At 42.5% G+C, this 20,678-nt stretch overlaps 1 protein-coding gene across 3 annotated transcripts in view; it reads right to left on the reverse strand.

Annotated features, from left to right (window-relative positions):
* TXNDC11 (thioredoxin domain containing 11) overlaps positions 1-20,678 on the reverse strand; it is a 111,671-nt gene that overhangs the window by 79,764 nt on the left and 11,229 nt on the right. For 2 of the 3 annotated variants that reach the window (XM_090024801.1, XM_090024800.1), the window contains exons 2-4: positions 19,705-19,921; positions 17,319-17,416; positions 14,774-14,903 (exon numbers count right to left, since the gene is read on the reverse strand). In XM_090024801.1, coding sequence (XP_089880927.1) covers positions 14,774-14,903; positions 17,319-17,416; positions 19,705-19,921 — 445 coding nt within the window. Of the gene's footprint in view, positions 1-14,773; positions 14,904-17,318; positions 17,417-19,704; positions 19,922-20,678 lie in introns of those variants that run through there. The other variant, XM_090024802.1, reaches the window with a different exon arrangement.

The following is a 20,678-nucleotide window of genomic DNA, read 5'->3' on the forward strand; positions in this document are numbered from 1 at the left end:
AAGGAGCTATGAAAAGATGAAAAACTATGGGGGAGCCAAAAGGCAGGAGGACAAAAGTAGCAGAGGAGGAAATAAACAGAAGCAGAGCCAGATGACACTGGAAACATCAGAGGACTTCCCTTGCAGAGCCTGGAATTATCCTGACCTGATTTCCGAAGTCAACGCTCACTTGCTGTCTAGCAAGTCTGCTAGTGAAGTATGCATCTCACCATCCTCTTTTACATACAGATCTATGTAAAAGAAAACAGCCTACACTGCTAGGAATAGCTTTAATGGTAGATTGTGCTATGGCAGTAAAACAATACCCCTACTGATAACTATTTAAATCAGTTCCACATGTGGAAATGCTTATTTTTCCATTTCCAAGTTTTATAATTTCTTTTACTACAAACCTCTTAAAATGTATTAAAAGAAAATAAGATCAATATTGCAAAGTCAAGCACTCAAAATATAAGAACAGCCAAGGCTGTTCAACCTTAATTCAACTACCTTGTGTATATGCATGGTGCATTTTCATTACAAGTTCACATGTTAACTTTTCCACAGTAACAATGGGACTGAGTCACAGATGAAGGGCAGACTATGCATATGACACGGTACTCTGCAAAGAAAGTGAGCGCCTGCCCCAGCCCCACGCCCTCGCTCACTGTAAGGGCCTTGATCTGCCCCACCATGCCCCTTCCCTCCTCTCCCCCCGCCCCCTTCCACCACAACAGACTTAACCAGCTGCAAGTAGCTCTCCATACTGTATCAAAAATCAAATCGGTACCAGCCAATATGGCTCCTTAAACAAAATTAGCTATCCGTATTGGCCCCAAAAATCTGTTGGTGCACCCCTACTTGCTAGGACTTTGTACCGCACAAGCCAGTGCTGTGCAAGGATATGAAAAATTAGCTCTGCACATGCTAACTTTGGAACCAGAAGCAAAATTGTCACATGCGAGTAAAGCTGAACCCAGGCTAATAACCTGTTTGTCACACTAAGGTAGTGATCATGGTTCAAGTTCCAAAGTTGGCATGAGCTAATTCAGGGTCTCTCCACAGAGGTGTCTTGTACTGTATAAACTTTTACTGGGTATGACAATTTGGCAGTCTGGAGAAGCAATCTGAGTTTTGAACTACCTGGCATAGGTACTGATAACAGTGTAGCCACAGGGTCTGCTGCTGCTCATTGTGTTTATTAACAATCTGGATGCTGGCATAGAAAGCTTCGTGAGCAAGTCTGCAGATGACACAAAACTGGGAAGGACTGTGAACTTACTGGAGGATGTGAGAAGGATTTCTATAGATTGAAAAGCTGGGCTAGAGCTAACAGGATGAAGTTCAATGCAGACAAATGCAAGGTGCTATACCTCAGGAGGAATGATCAAAAGTGCAAATACAAAATGAGTCATAGTATTCATCTGGAGTACTGTGTGCAGTTCGGGGCTCCACATTTTAAAGGGGACATGGAGAAGTTAGAGAGGGTCCAGAGGAAGGCAACAAAAATGATCAAGGACTTGGTAGGCAAGTTATATGAGTAGAGGCTGAAGGAGCAAGGAGTGTTCAGCTCGAGGAAAAAGCACTTAGGCGGGAACATGATAGCACTCTTCGAATACCTGGAGGGCTGCCATAAAGAAGAGGAAAAGCACCTTTTCTCTCTTGCTACAGAGAGGAGGTGGACCAATGCCTTGAAGTTGCAGCACATAAATTTAAGTTGGCTATCCAGAAAAACTTCTTCACTGTGAGAATAGCGAGGCAATAGAACAGACTGCCTAGGGAAGTGGTGGAATTACCATCACTGGAAGTGTTTAAGAAGTGATTCGACAGCCACTGGTTGGGGATGATCTAGGTCAGCAGTTCTCAAACTGACACACTGCACACCGCCAATTTAAAATGATACCAGTGTAAGTACCACCAGCAAATTTTTGTCATATAATAAATCTGTTATAATAAATCTGTAAACACTTACAGGTTGTCTGCGTACAACTGGTGGTACACCCATACCACAGATTGGGAACCACTGATCTAAGTGTAGCTATGCATGTTCTACCAGGGGTATTTCTTACATTTCTGGGCTTTTCTGGTTGTTCTTGCCCCACTCCCCTTTTTTTCTGCTATGTGTGTCAGGGTGTTTTCAAGCCTCCCCAGAGGCATTGGGTGTTGGCTACACCCAAGGTTGGGGACTTCACCTGTGGTGTGCCAATTCTCCCGCTGGAGTTGACAGGTAGTTTTACATAGAGTTTGATTATGGTTGTATGGGATGGTTTGGATAGGAATGATCCAGCCTCAGGCTGGGGGTTGGATTAGATGACCTCTGGTCCTTCCAGCCCCATTTCTCTATGACTAGGACCACTGAACTGAGATTGAAAGTTCCTCAGTGCAAGGACTGCTTTAAAGTGTACAGAAAACACTTAGAATTTGGCTTCTTTGACCATAGGGTGTTCTTCCAAGGAGTGCTGGGAAGAGATGGTATTCACCTGATAAAGAGGGAAAAGTATCTTTGCAGACAGGCTCACTAACCTAGGAGGAGGGCTTTAAACTAAGGCTTGCAAGGGGATGGAGATCAAAGCCCTGAGATAAGTGGGGAAGTGGGAGACCTGGAGGAAGAGCAAGCAGGAGGGGGCAACAAGGGAGGTGATGTCATACATCCTGAGAAATCAGGGCAATCAACTAGTTACCTCAAGTGCTTGTACACAAATGAACAGAGCCTGGGAAACACGCAGGAAGAACTGAAAGTCCTTGCACAATCACGGAACTATGACATGACTGGAATAACAAAGGCTTGGTGGGATAGCTCACATGACTGGAGCACTGCCATGGATGGGTACAAACTGTTCAGGAAGGACAGGCAGGGGAGAAGAGGAAGAGGAGTTATGCTGAACAATCATATGACTCTCTTACATAAAGCACATGAAGCTGGAAATAGGCCTGTTGAGAGTCTCTGGGTTAGGGTCAGAGGGGAGAGCAACAAAGGTGATATCATGGTGGGGGCCTGCGATAGACCATGAAACCAGGAGGAAGTGGTGGATGAGGCTTTCTTCAAACAGCTAGCAGAAGTTTCCCCAATCACAAGCCTTGGTTCTCATGGAGGACTTCAATCACCCTGACATCTGCTGGGAGGGCAATACAGCAGTGCACAGGCAATACGGGAAGTTTTTGGAGAGAGTTGGGGACAACTTCCTGGTGCAAGTGCTGGAGAGTTACTAGAGGCCATGCTCTTTTTGACCTGCTGCTCACAAACAGGGAAGAACTGGTGGGGAATGTAGTAATGGGTGGCAACCTGGGCAGCAGTGATTACAAGATAACCGAGTTCAGGATCCTGAGGAAAGGAAGGGGAGCAGCAGAGTAAGGACCCTGGACTTCAGAAAAGCAGACTTTGACTCACTCAGGGAAACTCATGGGCAGGATCCTCTGGGAAGCCAGACTGAGGGGAAGAGGAGTCCAGGAGAGCTGGCTATACTTCAAAGAAGCTTTACTGAGAATACAGGAGCAAACCATCCCAAGACGCAATAAGACAAGCAAGCATAGCAGAAGACAAGCTTGGCTCAGCAGGGAACTCTTCAGTAAACTAAATCACAAAAAGGAAGCTTCTTAGAAGTGGAAACTTGGACAAATAACTGGGGAAGAATACAAGAGCATTGCTCAGGCATGCAGGGATGCAGTCAGGAAAGCCACAGCACAACTGGAGTTGCAACTAGCAAGGGATGTGAAAGGCAATAAAAAGGGTTTTTACATGTATGTCAGTAGCAAGAGGAGGATCAGGGAAAGTGCAGGTCTCTTACTGAATGGGGGAGGCAACAGAGGAGGCAGAAAAGGCTGAAGTACTCAATTATCTTTTTTGTCTCACAGGCAAGGTCAGAGAGAGAGAGAGAGAGAGAGAGAGAGGGAGAGAGAGAGAGAGAGAGGGAGAGGGAGAGAGAGAGAGAGAGATGAAGGAACAGGTTAGGGACTACTTAGAAAAGCTGCACATGTACAAGTTCATGAGGCCAGATGGGATGCACCTGAGGGTGCTCAAGGAGTTGGCTGATGTGACTGCAGAGCCATTGGCCATCATCTTTGAAAACTCGTGGTGATCAGGGGGTCCTGGATGATTAGAAAAGGGCAAATATAGTGCTCATATTTAAGAAAGAGAAAAAGGAAGATTCAGGGAACTATAGACCAGTCAGCCTCACCTCAGTCCTTGGAAAAATCATGAAGATCCTCAAGGAATCCATTTTTAAGCACTTGGAGGAGAAAAAGGTAATTAAGAATAGTCAGCATGACCGGCTCTGTGGATGTGGGGAGACCAGTGGATGTGGTATACCTTGATTTTAGCAAGATTTTTGATTTGGTCTCCCACAGCATTCTTGCAGGGAAACTAAAGAAGTATGGGCTGGATGAATGGACTGCAAGGTGGATAGAAAACTGGCTGGAGCATCAGGCTCAGAGCGTAGTAATCAATGGCTCGATGTCTAGTTGGCATCCAGTATCAAGTGGAGTGCCCCAAGGGTCGGTGCTGGAGCCGGTTTTGTTCAATGTCTTCATCAATGACCTAGAAGATGGCATAGAGTGCACCCTCAGCAAGTCTGCAAATGACACCAAGCTGAGGGGAGTAGTAGATACACTAGAGAGTAAGGCTAGGATTCAGAGTGACTTAGACGAATTGGAAGATTGCACCAAAAGGAATCTCGTAAGGTTCAACAAGGACAAGTGCAAAGTCTTGCACTTAGGATAGAACAATCCCTCGCACCAATACAGGCTGGGCGCTGACTGGCTGGGTAGCCGCTCTGCAGAAAAAAGACCTGGGGTTACAGAAAACAATAAGCTAAATATGAACCAACAGTGTGCCCTTGTTGCAAAGAAGGCTAACGGCATCCTGGGCTGCATTGGTAGGAGTCTTGGCAGTAGGTCAAGGGAAGTGATTATTCCCCTCTGATCAGCACTGATGAGGCCACATCAGCAGTACCGTGTTCAGTTTTGGGCCCCTCCAGCACAGAAAGGATGTGGACAAATTGCAAAGAATCCAACAGAGGGTAACAAAAATGGTGTGGGGCTGGGGGATATGACTTATGAGGAAAGGCTGAGGGAACTGGGCTCATGTAGTCTAAAGAAGAGAAGACTGAGGTGGGATTTAATAGCAGCCTTCAACTACCTGAAGGGGGGGGGGGGGTCAAAAGAGGATGGAGCTTAACTGCTGTTAGTGATGGCAGATGACAGAACAAGGAGCAATGGTTTCAAGTTGCAGCAAGGGAGGTTTAGGTTAGGTATTAGGAAGAATTTTCTCCCTAGGAGGATAGTAAAACACTGGAACAGGTTACCTATAAAAGGTGGTAGAAGCTCTATCCTTGGAGGTTTTCAAGGCCCAGCTAGACAAAGTCTCGGTTGGGATGATCTAGTTGGGGATGGTCCTGCTATGAGCAGGGGGTTGGACTAGATGACCTCCTGAGGTCCCTTCCAACCCTAATTTTCTATGATTCTATGTATACATCAGGCTGACCTGTTCTGTTTTTCTATGATGTCAAGCACAAAGTGACACAGCTCCTCAGCTACAGCATTTAGATACAAGAATAATCAAAATAAGAAATGGGGTAGGACTAGTTAGTAAAACAATTTAACTATGAAAATACGGAAGGAAGAAAGATGAGAAACAAGTCTGAATTTAGACAAAGCATGAGGCAATACAGAGTAACTAAATTGTTACCTTCTCCTTTCCCTAGCAGCTGAAAGATTGGTTAATCGTTATATTTTTCTTTTAGACAGCATTACCTTAGTTTAAAAATACATGAAGAAAGCAACGAAAATGTTTAAGCAGGTGATGTGTCTCTTACAGAAACAGGAAGATCAAACCATTACATACATATCACAAGATAATTACAGTCGTATAGCACACTATTTCCCAAGTTTAGTTTTGAATACCAAAAACTGTGAAACATGCTTATGGTTTGAAAACTACTGGATGGAAGAAGAATGAGAATATTCAGGACTCTGTTTGCATTTAGTCATCATGATAAAATGTTTCAAGAAGCCAAAGGCTGAGGCTTATAGACATTTCTATAAATAGTTTTTAAAATATTGATTCTTTGCTCTTGGCTATCCATCCTATTCAAGCCTCCTTGTTTTCTTATAAACTTGAAGGCCATCTGATTTTGAAGTATTGTCCCTCAAACTATATGTAGGTTTTCAGAGACTTTTAGAAACACAGAAGAACAATTTTGTCAAAACAAAGGAAAACCAATACAAAGAAAGACTCTGTGATAAAAGATGTATTCCTACCTAATAACTTGAGAGAAATTTCTAGGTTATAAACTAAAGGGAATTCATCTTTAGGCTAAAATAAGTGCTCAAATCCCATCCCATAGGACAGATCCAGCTCATGGCACCACATCATTTGGCCCACATGGCTCCTGCTCCTCCCAGTACCGCTGCTCCCCTCCTGCCAACTCATCAGGTTCCTGGAGCCCCAGGCTCTGTGTGTTGGATCAAGTGTCTGATCCCAGTGCACAGGGCCAGGCAGAGGAAGCACTGGGCCTCCAGAGCCCAATTCTGCTACTCGGGGCTTAAGCCCCACCCCATTCATTTGGTCCAAAGGCCAAAAGCTTGAGCACCACTGGGCTATATTTATATAATAAGAAAAACAAGTATTAAAATCATGTACTTCTTTTTGTGCTATGTCACGGAGTGGGTGCAGGGGCAGCCATGATCCCGCTAGCGCTCCCTGCCGTGTCCAATTAAGTGATTCAGCACCCTCAACTCACCCACCCCGTCTTTGATGTTCTAAGTTCAGTCAGGGAGGCTGCCTTGTCTCGCCTCGGACACTACTCCGCTCTATGCCCCATTCCGATTGGGGCTGCCCCAGTGCACCCCTGCCTTATGGGCGATGCGTGCCTCCAAACCTCCCCTTTAGCATGCCCCAAGCCTCGCAGCTGTACCGGACGTTCTCCTGTCATATATTCGCCCCTCCTGGGCTTCTATTCCCCTCTCACCCCACCTGGGCTTCTGTACAGCTCTGTTGAGCTCTGTTTTGCTCAGCCCTCACTGGAGCCTGTGTTGCGCTGCTCGAGCTTCCCTGCCCTGTCTAGGGCTCCCGCCCCCTCTGGGGCCTGTGCCGTGCTGCTCACGCTTCCCTCACCCTCTCTGGGGCCTGTGCCGCGCTTCCCGCGGTCGGGGTTCAGGTGGCCATAGCCTTGCCTGGCCCCCTGACCCTCCTTTGGGGTCTCACGCCATACTCGGGCTTTACTCCCAATACTGCCCTGCTGGGCTGGGGTCGGGATCCCACACTAGCTCCGGGGCTCTTCGCTGCCCCCTTTGGCTCCAGGGCTGGGCCAACGCACCCCCAAACAAAGCTGAGCCCTCACCCTTGCCCCCTCTGGGGCCTGTGCCGCGCCTCTCGCGCTCGTTGCCCCCTCTGGGGTCTCGCTTCCGTGTTTCCCGTGCTTGGGGCTCAGGTGGCCGCAGCTGTGCCTGGCCCCTTGACCCTTTCCTGGGTCACTTGCCCCACTGGGCAAAATACTGCCCTCACGGGCTGGGGTCCGAAACCCCGCACACTGTGTCTCTCCGGCGCAAACAGCTGTGCCCCACTGGCACCGCTCGCTGTGCCACTACTGGGCACCCGGGACCCCCAGATTATTGGGGAGCTCCTGTGAGGCCTCCTCACACCCCTACAGCCTCACCCGGTCTTCCAGTACAACCATAACTAAACCAAGAGCCCAACGGCTATAACACAAACACAAGAAGCCTCCTGGCTTATAACCCAACACTCACTCGGCTCCTTAGTCACGGTCTCTTATAGAGTTCACTTGCCTGCATCATTGCAGCCAGTCACGGTGATCAGGCTGCAACCATCGACTCAGACTGCTCAGCTACCCCGCAGAGCTCCTGCGGCGGCCAGAAGGGAACTGCTAGCTAGGCTCCGGCCTGGGCTGTTTATAAAGGCCCGGCCCTGCCCTCTTTTAGCCAGCTGACCAACATTAGTTGCCCTGGCAACCCTCACCTGTGCTGCCCTATTAATTGGCAGCTGTCCTTATTACTGTTGCTAGTAGCAAGTACATGCTACTATGCAAGAAAATTAGGCTAAGGTGCTCACTCAGCCAACTCATGTAGGGATCAAGCACAAGGTGACACGGCTCCTCAGTAGTTTTATTAGTCATATCCCCTAGCTTAAGACTAACATCTGCTATAGTTAATGCATCTTATTTAGCACAAGAGATGCAAGTCAGGAAAGAGTTGTCTCAGTAGGAAAAAAAAAAAAAAAAAAGACTCTCTAGCTGTTTAATTATAGCTGGAGTGTCAAACACAGCCCATGAGCCCAGTCTGGCCCAAAGAATAGTTTCACCTGGCCCACCGGCAGTTTTGTGGGAGCATCATGGACGGGAGGGGTATGGCTTGCCGCAGAATTCGGGGTCCCTGATAGTGGGGGCAATTTAGTACTCCAAAAAGGATTTAATGGCATTACAGGGTACTGTGTTACTGCAGTTGAGAATCACTGATATTGGGTATGTCTATGCTGCTCCAGTACAGTGCCAGGCACTGCTGTACCAAGACATGCTTCTGCCTCTCAGATCTACACTATATTTCAGATGATCCACTTTGTATAAACAAGTAAATATTCATTGGATTGGTGACGTAAACCTGGGTTTTCCACATTCTAGACCAGGATTTCCCAAAGTTCATGTGCCCGAGGGCACATACGAGTTTAAAAGAAAAAGCAGCAGGCGTCGATATGAATATTAAAGTTCCGAATTTAGATCAATCTGATCATCTCATCCATTACTTAAAATTGCATTAGATCTGCAACTTCAAAATGCAGCTTCCCTTTACTTTGTACTCTTTTGAAGTTGTACCCATGATGCCTGCGAGCACCATGTTACAAACCACTGTTCTACACAAATACCCTGACTACAGTTATTGGCTATTCTGGAGCAGCAGTTCCTTGCCAAATTTTTGCAGGACAGAAATCAACTTCTTGAGTAGGCCTCCTGAGGACATCCAGTCAGAAGAGTGATAGATCATAAAGGAGAAAAACATTTAAAACAGAAAAAAAAGTCTGTTCCTCTTGGGCCCTTCAGACCCCATAAGTCTTATTTCTTAAGTCTTATTTAGAGCTGAGGCTCTAAAGATAAGAAAGGAATTGTGTATACTGGTACTGGGTGAATTGACTTAATATGGAAAAAGTCTCTTTGCTTTCCTAAAGACATGCACAGCCCACTCAGCATTTCATTTCCTCTCAAGCTATTTCAGGATCAGGGATAAGAGACAGGAGGGCATATCCTAGCTAGGACCAAAATTAGTCCGCAGCCTCTCAGGAAAGGAGATGGAGAGTAAAGAGCAGTGATAAGACTCACTAAAGTGGTAGAGAGGAGGCCAGTTTTATGAGTCAAAACCACTGCTGAGCCACCTTCCTAAGCAACTTGTGAACAAATGGCTCACTTTGTGCATACTGGTCAAGAGGCTTTTCCCCAGTACTGCAGCAAAGACAAAAACTGGCATTCTCCAGGTATAGTGGATATATACAAGCTCCTCCTGCATACTGGATGAACATCAGTCTCCCTAAAAAGTTGGACTGGCATGAGCATGTTATATTTTGGTGTCTTTTGTTTATTCTTCTCACCTGACTACAGAAGCAGCCCCTCTTCCTTGCAAAATGCCCGGGAAGGTGTTCCTTTTAAAAAAAAGTCAGGTTAGTAACTGTTATACCTGTCCAACTCAGGGAACAGGGATAAGCATTGTTTGTTGCTTTAAAAGATAAGATGGTGCTGTCTTAGCTCCTGAAAACATACATATTGTTGTCTCATCTAAGAGTTCAAAAGCTATTTCAGGATTTTTGCTGCCTCTCTCAAATAGGACTATCCCAGTTCTGATTTCATAATGCTTTTACACTAGTGCAACTCCACTGGCTTCAAGAAAATATTGTAAGTGATATGAGAGAAGAGAATCAGGACTTAAAAGCCTATAAAATACTAGCATTTCAACCATATATTTTATCATAGCTTTTGCACGCCCTCTTGTGGTATTAAGAATAGCTTTTAAACTTATTCTTAACTACTGATGCAACACAATATTTTTCAATTACTTGATAATTTTCATCTTAAATTTTACACAAGTCACATGACTGAGATACTCTATTAATCATTCTAAAAAGAAACAAAATTAATTAAGATGCCGAATTTAAATAAAATACTGTTCAAATCTTTCAACATCCCTTATGACATGGCTGGTCTTAGCAAAAATGTTTTGTACATTTACTTTTTTGCCAGTGTAAACAAATAGGAAAAGCAAGGACAGATATGACTAGTAACTATGAACTGGTAACTAACGCCCTTAAATAGTAATTGGTTATTCACACACTTTCCCCCCCAGTACAATACAACACAGAAAATAATATTTTCTGAAGTGGTTTTGTTGGGTCATCTTGAAAAAAAACAACCAAACTAGCTCTGCACCTGCCAACTTTGGAACCACAAGCAAAATTGCCACATGTGAGTAAAGCTGAACCCAGGCTAATAACCTGTTTGTCACACTAAGGCCACTGTGTTTTAGATAGATTAAAACATTGATTCATTGTTATTAATTCAGAAGTATTTTTAAGAGTGGCATGCTGGATACCCCTAGCTAGAAACACACACTGTCACTGATGTCTTCAGCAGTGAAGGATTGCATCATCTTAACAGAAGAGTGTTTATTAAATGCTAATAATGCCATGGGTTTGCAGGAAAGAGCTACAACCACTGCACTTAAGCATGATAATAATATATACTAATGACCTGCTCACATCCCTTGCTCACACTGGAACATACCTCATTATGTCTATTTATTGAAAATAATCTCCTACTAAAATAATCTGTGTTAGAATTCGCCAGAATAGAGGTAGCCAACCTGCAGCGCACATGCTACAAGTGGCATGGACAGTCTTTGTGTGGGGAAGGAGCAGGAAGCAGTGTATCAGATCGGGCAGGATCACAAAGTAGAGAAGCTGACTGGGCAGGGAACATAGAGCAGGAAGCAGAAAGCAAAGTAGCAGGATGGAAAATGGAAGTGGATCTGGGTGATACTTGGGGATAGAGATGGGCTATGACAATGGTTCCCAACCTTGGAGTAACAATCCCCATTTGGGGTCACAATGATAAAAAATGAGGTTGCAAAGACACTTGACAATGTTAACCCATTATAATGGGGAAAAAAAAAAAAAAATCAATCACACACAAGAGGCAGGAAATGGCAAGCTCCCATTGCAGGACAGCAGAGTTTCAGCCTACAAGGGGCTGCTTGGGGCGGGGGGAACATGAGGAAGGCAATCAGGCAGTGGGTGCCATGTGCATATGCACATGCGCACATACACATGGCAGCCCGGCAGCATGGAGAACAGCTCCTTCCAGGTAAGTCTATGGGGGTAAGGAGGGAGGAGGAAGGGAAGAGCAGATTGAGGACCCCACAGTGAGGAAGGACACTGGGCAGGGGGCCCTGCCCAGCCAGGTCAGTGCACGGGGTCCAAGGCCAGGGCAGGAATGCAGGGACCATTTGGAAGAGCAAGATGGAGCCACAGGCAGATTGTCCAGGAGGTAGTGGGGGGGGGGGGGGGGGGGCTGGCTTCCTCCTGCTGTGTGCACCCTTGGGGAGAGAGGTATGGGGGGGATGCGTCCCCCCAGGTTTCTGCAGAGGGCGGGGAGGGATGCGGGCTATCTGCTGTGGGCTCATGGCTCCATGCCCTGCTGTCCTACCAAGCAGATGGAAACGCTAGGTGCCACTGCTGGGAGCCCCACGCCAGCTGGGCCACCACTGTAAGGCACTCTCTGCCTGCCCAGCAGCAACAAAGGGCACAACTTAATGCTGCTGCTGGCATGGGGCTCCTGGCAGCAGCACCAAGCCTCCCCCACACCTTTCTGAGGTGGGTCCCCCTGAGCCCACAGCAGGCAGCCTGCATCCTCCCACAGGCCCCACTCCAGCCACACTGCTTGTGGAGGGAGGGAAGAGGCATTGATCTTGTCTACATCATTTTTGGGGTCACAAAAATTTTCTAGTGTTTAAATGGGATCATGCTGGGGAAAAGGTTGGGAAGCTTAGGCTTAACTACCTCCATATATCTGGATATGAGTACAAAATGCAAAGATTTACGCCATGAAGATGTCTTATCTTTAGTATCAGGTAAGATAAATTAAATCAACTAACTACCCTAATGCACACAAAGTTGGAATTACATTAACAAAAATAAGAATTTGACCTAAAAGGACTTCTATAATTGTGGCCTTCATGGAACTTCTGGAATATTGCATAAATAATGCAACAGTTTCCCTGAAAGGTCAGTGCGAGATAAGAAGAGAGTGCTAGGTTGAACGCTGAACTTTCAGCCTTCCATAAATTTAAGTCAAACCCACAACATTAGATATTTTCACAAATACATACTTCCAAGAAGTACTATTTCATTTTCAACAGATACTGTTCTGCTTGGAGGACAGGTCTGACTAGACAAAAAAAAAAACCCACAACAAAATTAGATCATCAAATCATGAAAGGTGTGTTATAAACTGTACAAAGTAAACAAGTATATAGAAATGGGCATAAAGGTTATCATTTTGTGGATCTACCTGTTTAAAGTGTTAATCCATATTATTTTCTACAGCCTTTAACCCACATATGTACTATATGCCCATGTCATGTTCTGTTAAGTACTTTTAGTGACTGCAGGACTGCAGTATTCATTGCACAGGCCAACACTGTACTACCATTTTAGTGTGGCCTCCATAATGAAGAATAAAGAATTAAACTGTAAGAGACAACCTGATTGCGATGAGAGGAATTCTAACTAGATATCACCAAAACATGAACTATTAACCAGCGGCACAATCAGAGCTTAGGTTTTCAGTTAAACAAAGTTCTTACTTTCATAGCCTCAAATAAAAACTTCTAAGTCAAGCTTTAAAAATCCAGTAATACCTGCCTGCAACAACAGACGCCCTGAAGCCGTGGTTAGGAGGGGGTTATGTATTAATTCTTCAATAATCTCATTTGACCTACGAAATTTTATTGCTAACTTTAATCAGTTCGTTGCTGACCACTTTACCAGAAAGAATAAGTAACGTATAGGAAGAAAACCCAGCTGATCCAAAAACTTGACAGAGACGCACACAGAAACAAAAAAACAAAACACAGAATGAAACAGAGTAAGGAGCCTTTAGATAGGAAGGTAACAAAGGGCAGAAATACCGGTGGTCATTCAGCACTGAATCATACTGAATCTGACAAGCTACTGAATATCTAGTATGCAATGACAACTAAAATGTTTAGTTGCTACATATGAAACAAGTACCACCGCTGAGGTCTATGCAAGCCTCCCACTGACCAGCAAGCATTTCACCACAGGGCAACAGAACAATGTAGTTCTAACTTTTTTTACTCTGATCCAGACCACAGATGGTGGGCTAGCAGTGAAGCAGACAGACAATATCGTTAAAGTAAATCATATCCCAAGTGCCTCTGGCAGCTGGCACTCTTGGGACAAGAACAAGCCAGTCCAAAACTGATTCTTGCATCAAAGCAATACATAAAAAGGGTTGCACGTACCATGGGTTTGGGAGCCCGAGACTTCCACTACCATTAACTCACAAAAGTTTCAACATGAGAAACAGGAAGTCTAGAGCTCTTCACAGGCAGAACGTTAGCCTTACCAAGAATCTTACCAGCCTCCCAATCCCATTAGATACTATATCTATGAGCTAGTAGATTTTCAGATCTTTTTTAAATGCGTTTGCTCTCTTCCCTTTAGGTAAACTCCCATCACATCAGGACCTCATTTTTCAGAGCTAACCACCCTGACAAACTACCAGCTCCCTTTTCTTTCCCACCAGTTTGCTTTCAACTTATCTGCCAGTCATTCTTCCTCCCATTCAAATATATTCCCTCCCTCATCATCCCTCTCTTCTGTGCCAAACCACCCCTCCAATAAACTGAAACAAACAATCAAGCAGTTACTAAGACATGTGCCAACCACACTGATTTCATTTGTACGTGGTATTCCTTTCACCCAGCCTTCATCTGTCTGCCTGCTGTTCAAAGCAGATAGCATGGTTTATTCACAGTTGGAAAGCAGCTAGTAACCTCTGGCACTACCACAATGCAGAGAACAAATACACTTTACTCAGCTTGGCATTTTGTGTTTAACAGTACTATGCCATTTTTTCATCATGTTACAGACATGGTAGTGTTGTTCCAATAATTGGGAATCATTTATTTATTAGTATTGTTACCAACTTTAGCTCCTCTTTCCAAAGCAAAAACCTAAAAGTTAATGGAACATAATGAAGAACTCCCTGAAGTGGATTAAAAGTATAAAGCTAGTGAAAAAGATTTTCTCTAGATGTTATTTATTCAATTGATTTCATATCGTTTCTTACCCACCCATTTTGCTTATTTGTTAGAAATGCGCAATTTTCAATTGACTGTTTAAACATTCAATCAATTATATATTGGCAGTCTGCCTTTCCAGTTTACACGGTAAGCCTTTGCTCTTACTAAGTTCATATAACAGCCACCCATACACTGGGGTCCCAAACTGTTGTGGACCCTAGATGCTAGTGCAATAAGAATTAGTGACAATACACTAGGATAACATTCATATACTGCAGAAAATATAGGCAGTGCATTAGGAAGTGCTATTATTGGTCTATGTTGTGTGTGTTACAACTGCACCACTTAAGAGGCACTGCAGGTTTCCGAGACTCTGATAAAAGCCTTTGCTTTAGAGCTGTTCATATTTAATCCTAAAACAAATCAAATTCTTTCAGAACTACAAACTGTAAAGCTAGAGAATAGAGACAAGTACCTCATAATTTGAGAGGAAATCTAGTAATTTTGATCGAGACGAGATGTAGAGAAGTGGTGTCATCACCCGGCGAACAAACTTTTCAATATAAACAGCACTCATAGGGCCTTTGTATTCAATTGGTCCAAAACTAGTACCAAAAAAAATAATAATACATTAAGACTTAAATTAACAAATGAAGGAGTCCCTCCTGGGGATGGTGAGGCTAGGACTGTTACACAGCCAGCATACTCAGTCCCCAGGGAATGGAGGGCACTCCTTGTGATGATGAACAGTATCTTCTACAACTGACAAAAGCGGTGTTGTCAGATCAGAAAAAAGTTCAATTCAGAATTTCTCAGCTGAAGCTACAATTCCAATGCAGTGCTATTGTTGTACGTGTTGCAATGTGGTAAATGGAAAATTAAGACAGCCTCTGAGTCCTATTGAAAAAAGTGGATAAAGAAGGGCAAAATTACCCTATATTCTAGTTAGCATACAGATAGATAGGCTTTTCTGTTTGGTCCATACAATATTAATTGATTCACATGACTGGAATAATACAGACCTGAAAAAAATATTCCTGAAGAAAGTAACTTAAAGTATTAAAATAGAATAGCAGCATTTGCACTTGTCTATCACCCTAGCAAGAAGAAGGTATTAAGTAGTCTTTTACAAGTGACCTTTGTTAACTCCCAGTTGACAACAACTTAATATCATATGGCAAAATAAAATAAGTTTCTCAAAAGAAAAAAAAGCATTAGATGCAGTAGAGAGATACCATTTAAAAGTATGTAGTGTAAACTTTACTCTTTTTTTTCATTCCATTGTAGAAGTTTGTCAGAACCTTGATTCATTTTTTAAACCATTTTCTATAATACATAAACTTAATACAATGAGAAAAGTTACATCTGCACTTAAAATACAATCTATTCAAACAGACTGAATCAATACTCCAGAGCCACACCACTGGATCATGTCATTTGATACTCTGATATTACTACAAATGTCTAAATTGTTAGCAACATGCATTGTATCAACAGCTGGAAACATTATCATGTCAGAAAAAAAAGAAAGATGGAAAATATGACTTTGCATGCACAGTACACAATATTAGAGGTTTAATGTCTCATGAGCTGCGGGAAGTATTTCTCCTCTACATGGCCTAAATAACTCAAATATATCATTCAATAACAACCTGCAAACTGATGTGGATTTTCTGTTTGTTTATACATACAAACAGTTTAGATTAAAAGAAAGCTTAAAAGAAAGAAGAAAGACTACATGAATAGGAATCATGTTGGGGAAACATATGTCTCAGCTCAGACACAATTTGAGTTGGCTTGAATTCAGACAAACCGGAATAATTAAATTAGTTGCAATTCTCACCTTCTATTATTTAGGCTCAACTTTGCATGTGGTCACTCTGTCAGTTTAAACTGTATTTTTTATAACTTGTTTGTGTTGACAAATTTACAGACTAAAGAAACAGTTTTAAACTGACGCACTTCCCTACAAGATTTTTCACTGAAATAAATGTATTTACTTTATATCTATTTAAATCATCAGTGCAATTTCCATATAAATGTTAGCCGATTGGAAAGATTAGTAAACATATGTGCACATCCCAAACCCACAACCCCATTCCAGTGTTGCACAACCTAAGAAGATTAGGCAGCCACCCTCAGAAGAAATGCAGGACTAGGAGAAATGGTGTAGGTTTTAAAAGTCACAGGCATAAACACGCATGGGAGACTAGACAGCATCCACCTCCTATTACTGAGTACTGGACGTTGTGTTCGATATCCTGTTTTCAAATTTAAAAAAAGATATAGAAAGATCCTCAAATTCTGCACATTATACACACTGGTATAGTCCCAATGCACAAACAGACTTAAGCACCTGCTTTAATCCAATTAGCTTCAATGATTAAACCAGAAGTGTAACTACCAGGGTTTGCACCCCAAGCAGCTGGGGCAGCAGCAACAGCATCTGCCGTTCTTGTGCCCCCTCTGAGTAGGTGCCCAGAGCTAGTGTCCCAGGCACCCACTGCTGCCTTAAGTACATACTTAAAGATGACCATAAACAGAGGGACTATGTGATGCACATGATGCAATGTGAATTGGGACCATGTAATACAACCCACCTTTGTAGAAAACAGAAAATATTAAAAACACAACTAATCATGCAAGTCTGAATTCTCAGATCCTCATTAGAGTCAAACCTCCCATTAGTTAAAAAGTTACCAGAATTTTGTTTAAAGACAAAGAAATGGACAGGATTAGGTCTAAGTAACTAATTAAGAAAATGAAGTACACCTCTCTGAAGAGGGCTTGCCAGCATTAGACCTCTGCCCCATTTATGCCCTTATATCTATGAGGATTATAAAGAGAATTCAAGTGGTACAGAAGCCTAGTGCTAGCTATCAGGCCAGAGATTAATCTCTTCTCTTACCAGTGCATAACAAGCTGCAAGCATGACACTTCTAGCACATTTTTTATTTAAACAGTATCGCCATCTACCAAAGCAATTTAGAATCCAGACTAATTGCACTTGCATAACTTACCTCCGATGGTACAAATGTATCACAGGAAAATAAAAGAAGTGTTTTTGTTTCCTGCATTTCCCCTGGTTCCACCAGCAGTTAACTGCCACGAAAAGCACCTGCAGAACAGAAAGAGTTGTCTAATGAGGACAAGATGCATCATCTTGACTTTTTCTCCTCTTCTGCCATTTCCCCACTGGCTCTTTCTTCCACATTGGGCTCTCCCTTTACTTTTCCTGTTCAACTTAACTCATGACCACCTAACCAGACCCAGAAAAAAAAACCCAAAAACAAAAACATAGAGCCTGCAGAATTAACATGTCACTTGCTGCCAACATTGTTTACTTTTCTTATGTGTTAAATCTCCTCATCCATTTGCCTACCTGTCTAGATTGTAAGATCTATGAGGCCCCATTGATCTGCTACTCTGTATTTGTATAGTGCCTAAGAAAATGAGAAAACTTTCCTGGTTGGTTAACAGTACTATAGAAACATTATTATTATTATTTTATTAAACGGTGTTAAAATAAAGTTATTGCCAAATTCAAAATGGATATCACATGTAATCTTCTATTCTTTTCTGAAAATGCTGTGTTCTTGTATGAATGACAAGCCTGAATCTTTTAAAAGAGCCAAATCCAATGACTGGAGAAGAAGAATAGGTAGCATACAGTGCTGATATGTAAAAAATGGAGAAGTAGTAGACTACTATCCACATAACACACAGAAATTGTATGCAACGAATCAGAATTGCATCCATAAACCTCCTCACAAGCAGATGACATTCTGAATAGGTTATTACATCATACAAGTTTCAAATAGTTTATTTCATCTTTTCTTTTCTTTTTAAAGTAAACATGTGCTAAGGTGATGTTGAAACCATGTAAACAGTGTGGGCACTTCTGATTCACAATTAAAATGAAAACAGCAATAAAATGTATTAAAAGACAAATTCACATTCTCATCTTCTTACAAACATATGTTTTCTGAGTTATGTTGTGCCTTGTAGGATTTTTCTTTGTATCCCACCATGCCAAAAAGCAAACCTGCTGACTGTGCGCTTCCAAAAAGCTCAGGATTCTGTTGAAATACTTCTGCTCTACACTCCGCTCACAGTTCTGTGGGTAGTATCTCTCCCAAGATGCAGAAAGCAATGAACAAAGTAAGCTGGTTATCACCCAAGGTTTCACAGAAGCAACTACAGAAGTCTTCAACAAGGTGAAATACCATAAAAAATCTCAACTACTCCTTGTCGTTTGCAGAAGGCAGCAGAATAACCCAAAACCAAAAAGTGCTGAAACTGAAAACAATGGCAATATATAAAATGAAGTAAATTTAGAAAATGTTCCTATTTCTGGGCCAGTCTAAGGACAGCACAAGGAAACAAAGATATTAAACAACAAAACAAAGTCATAGCTGGTAAACAGATGGGAAAGTAATTTAATTAGAGGAAAAATAGGAGAAATAGCACTTAACTGGGAAGGAAGTATATAGGAAGATGGAAATAGTACATGCTAATGAGTGTTATATATAAGCTATGTAATCACCAATTAGATTTTAGTCAAGCTAACTAGTCTTCAGTGTTTTCTGATTCTGTGCACTATATTTAAAGAGGCAAAAAGTTACCACTACAATCACTCTTTTCATAAAATGAACAGTACCTGAAAAGTTTACTTCTGAAAGCATATATTTCCTAGGCTAAGTCTGCTCAAAGCTGTTGTTGTTTTGAGTTTGCTCATATCTATAGTTTGCTCTATAGAGATGAGCAAACTCTCTGAACTTTAATGAACCATTGATTCCCCTCAAGACTAAGAGAACCACATTACTAATTTTGACCAAGAACTAGTGTTGGAAAAATTGGGATACAGACGATTGAAACAATCATATGAGCACACATGCATGCACACACTAAAACTCTTCCAAAAAAATCTAGCACATTAAGTAAAGCTCCCAGTTTATTAAAAGCCTACAATAACTTGTATTGCTGGCAGAAGCTAATACAAGACAGAGGCCTTCATATGATCACCTGTTGAAGATAACAGGTTCCCAGGAGTCCTGCTGTCTGAAAGCATTAGGAAAGCCAGTTCTCTGCTGCTTCACAAGGGCAAAAAAAACCAAACCTAATTCAAGACATTCTGAAAAAATTCCAGTAATTTTTCACCTAGATCCCCTCTCAGAATTGAGACAACCACACAAAAGAGAAGGGGAACCACAACTTATCTATACAGAAATTTTAAAAAGAAATTAAATTCTGCCCTTGAATGTGGTCATTCAAGTCCCAATAATCATTCAACTTTGTATGGAACTGCATGTTGCCAAAGGAAAAAAGAATTCCACTCACCATTTGGAGAGGAACAAAAGCTCAATTAAGCCATTTTTTTAAAAGCAGTGTCTTCATTAGAATTACCTGGTCTGACAGCCTGCTAGCCACATGTTCGATTTCTTCCCTTGCTGCGACAGACTGCCCACACCATGGGGCATAGAAAAAATATAACACAACTTCAGAATCTTGACGAAGATGATCTGCATAATCCAACTGTCCCCGAAAAAGATCAATGACTGGAGATCTTGAGGAGAAGAAATTAACTGGAATCTTTGCTGGCACTGTCACATCTTTTGCTCGGCTATGAAAAAAAAAGAAAGAAAGGACACTTATACCACTTAACACAAACACAGAACACGTTTTATTAAGAACGTTTCTTTAGCCTAGCAAGTCATGCAATGGTGAAATCTTCAAAACTGATGCAAATTACTACAGTTTATATTAATTGGGTTAATGATACGCTATGCCATAAAATCTTAACTCCAATTTTAACAAACTAAGAAATTCACACAGTCATACTCTTGTGCATTAAGTTTATGGATACATTAGCTCACTCCCCACTTGCTGGTTGCTTTAATACATAAAAGTACCAGGATGAGAGGTTTCTTTCAAATTCCTCCCTGACCTCATCCTCTTTCAACACTTGTACCTTAGGTAACAGCTTCCTAGTAAGAGAAGAGACACTGGTCATAAAGTTTTGTGATGCAGTGTTTTCATAGAGAGAGATGGCTGTTGCTATGAAATTGTATCTTGCTGTATAATCTTCTCTTTCTAGTCTCCTATACTATATTATGAACAGGAGTGCACCAATAAAAATTTTCTTGGCCGATACCAATGGCTGATGTTTAACCAGCCATACCGGCCGATACCAATCTGATAGCCAATTTACAGGAATGCAGCCAGGCAGTGTGGAGAGCAGCACCTTATTGGTAAGTCTGTCGTGGGGAGGGGGGGGGGGGGTTGCAGATTGAGGCCCTCACAGTGAGGGACCAAAAGGGGCAGTGAATGCAACCCCAGGGCAGGGCATGAGACAGAGCCATGGGCAGCTCATCTGGAGG

This window comes from Crocodylus siamensis, chromosome 12 (assembly GCF_052110815.1).
Source record: "Crocodylus siamensis isolate JL-2025a chromosome 12, ASM5211081v1, whole genome shotgun sequence".
Classification (NCBI taxonomy): Eukaryota; Metazoa; Chordata; order Crocodylia; family Crocodylidae; genus Crocodylus; species Crocodylus siamensis.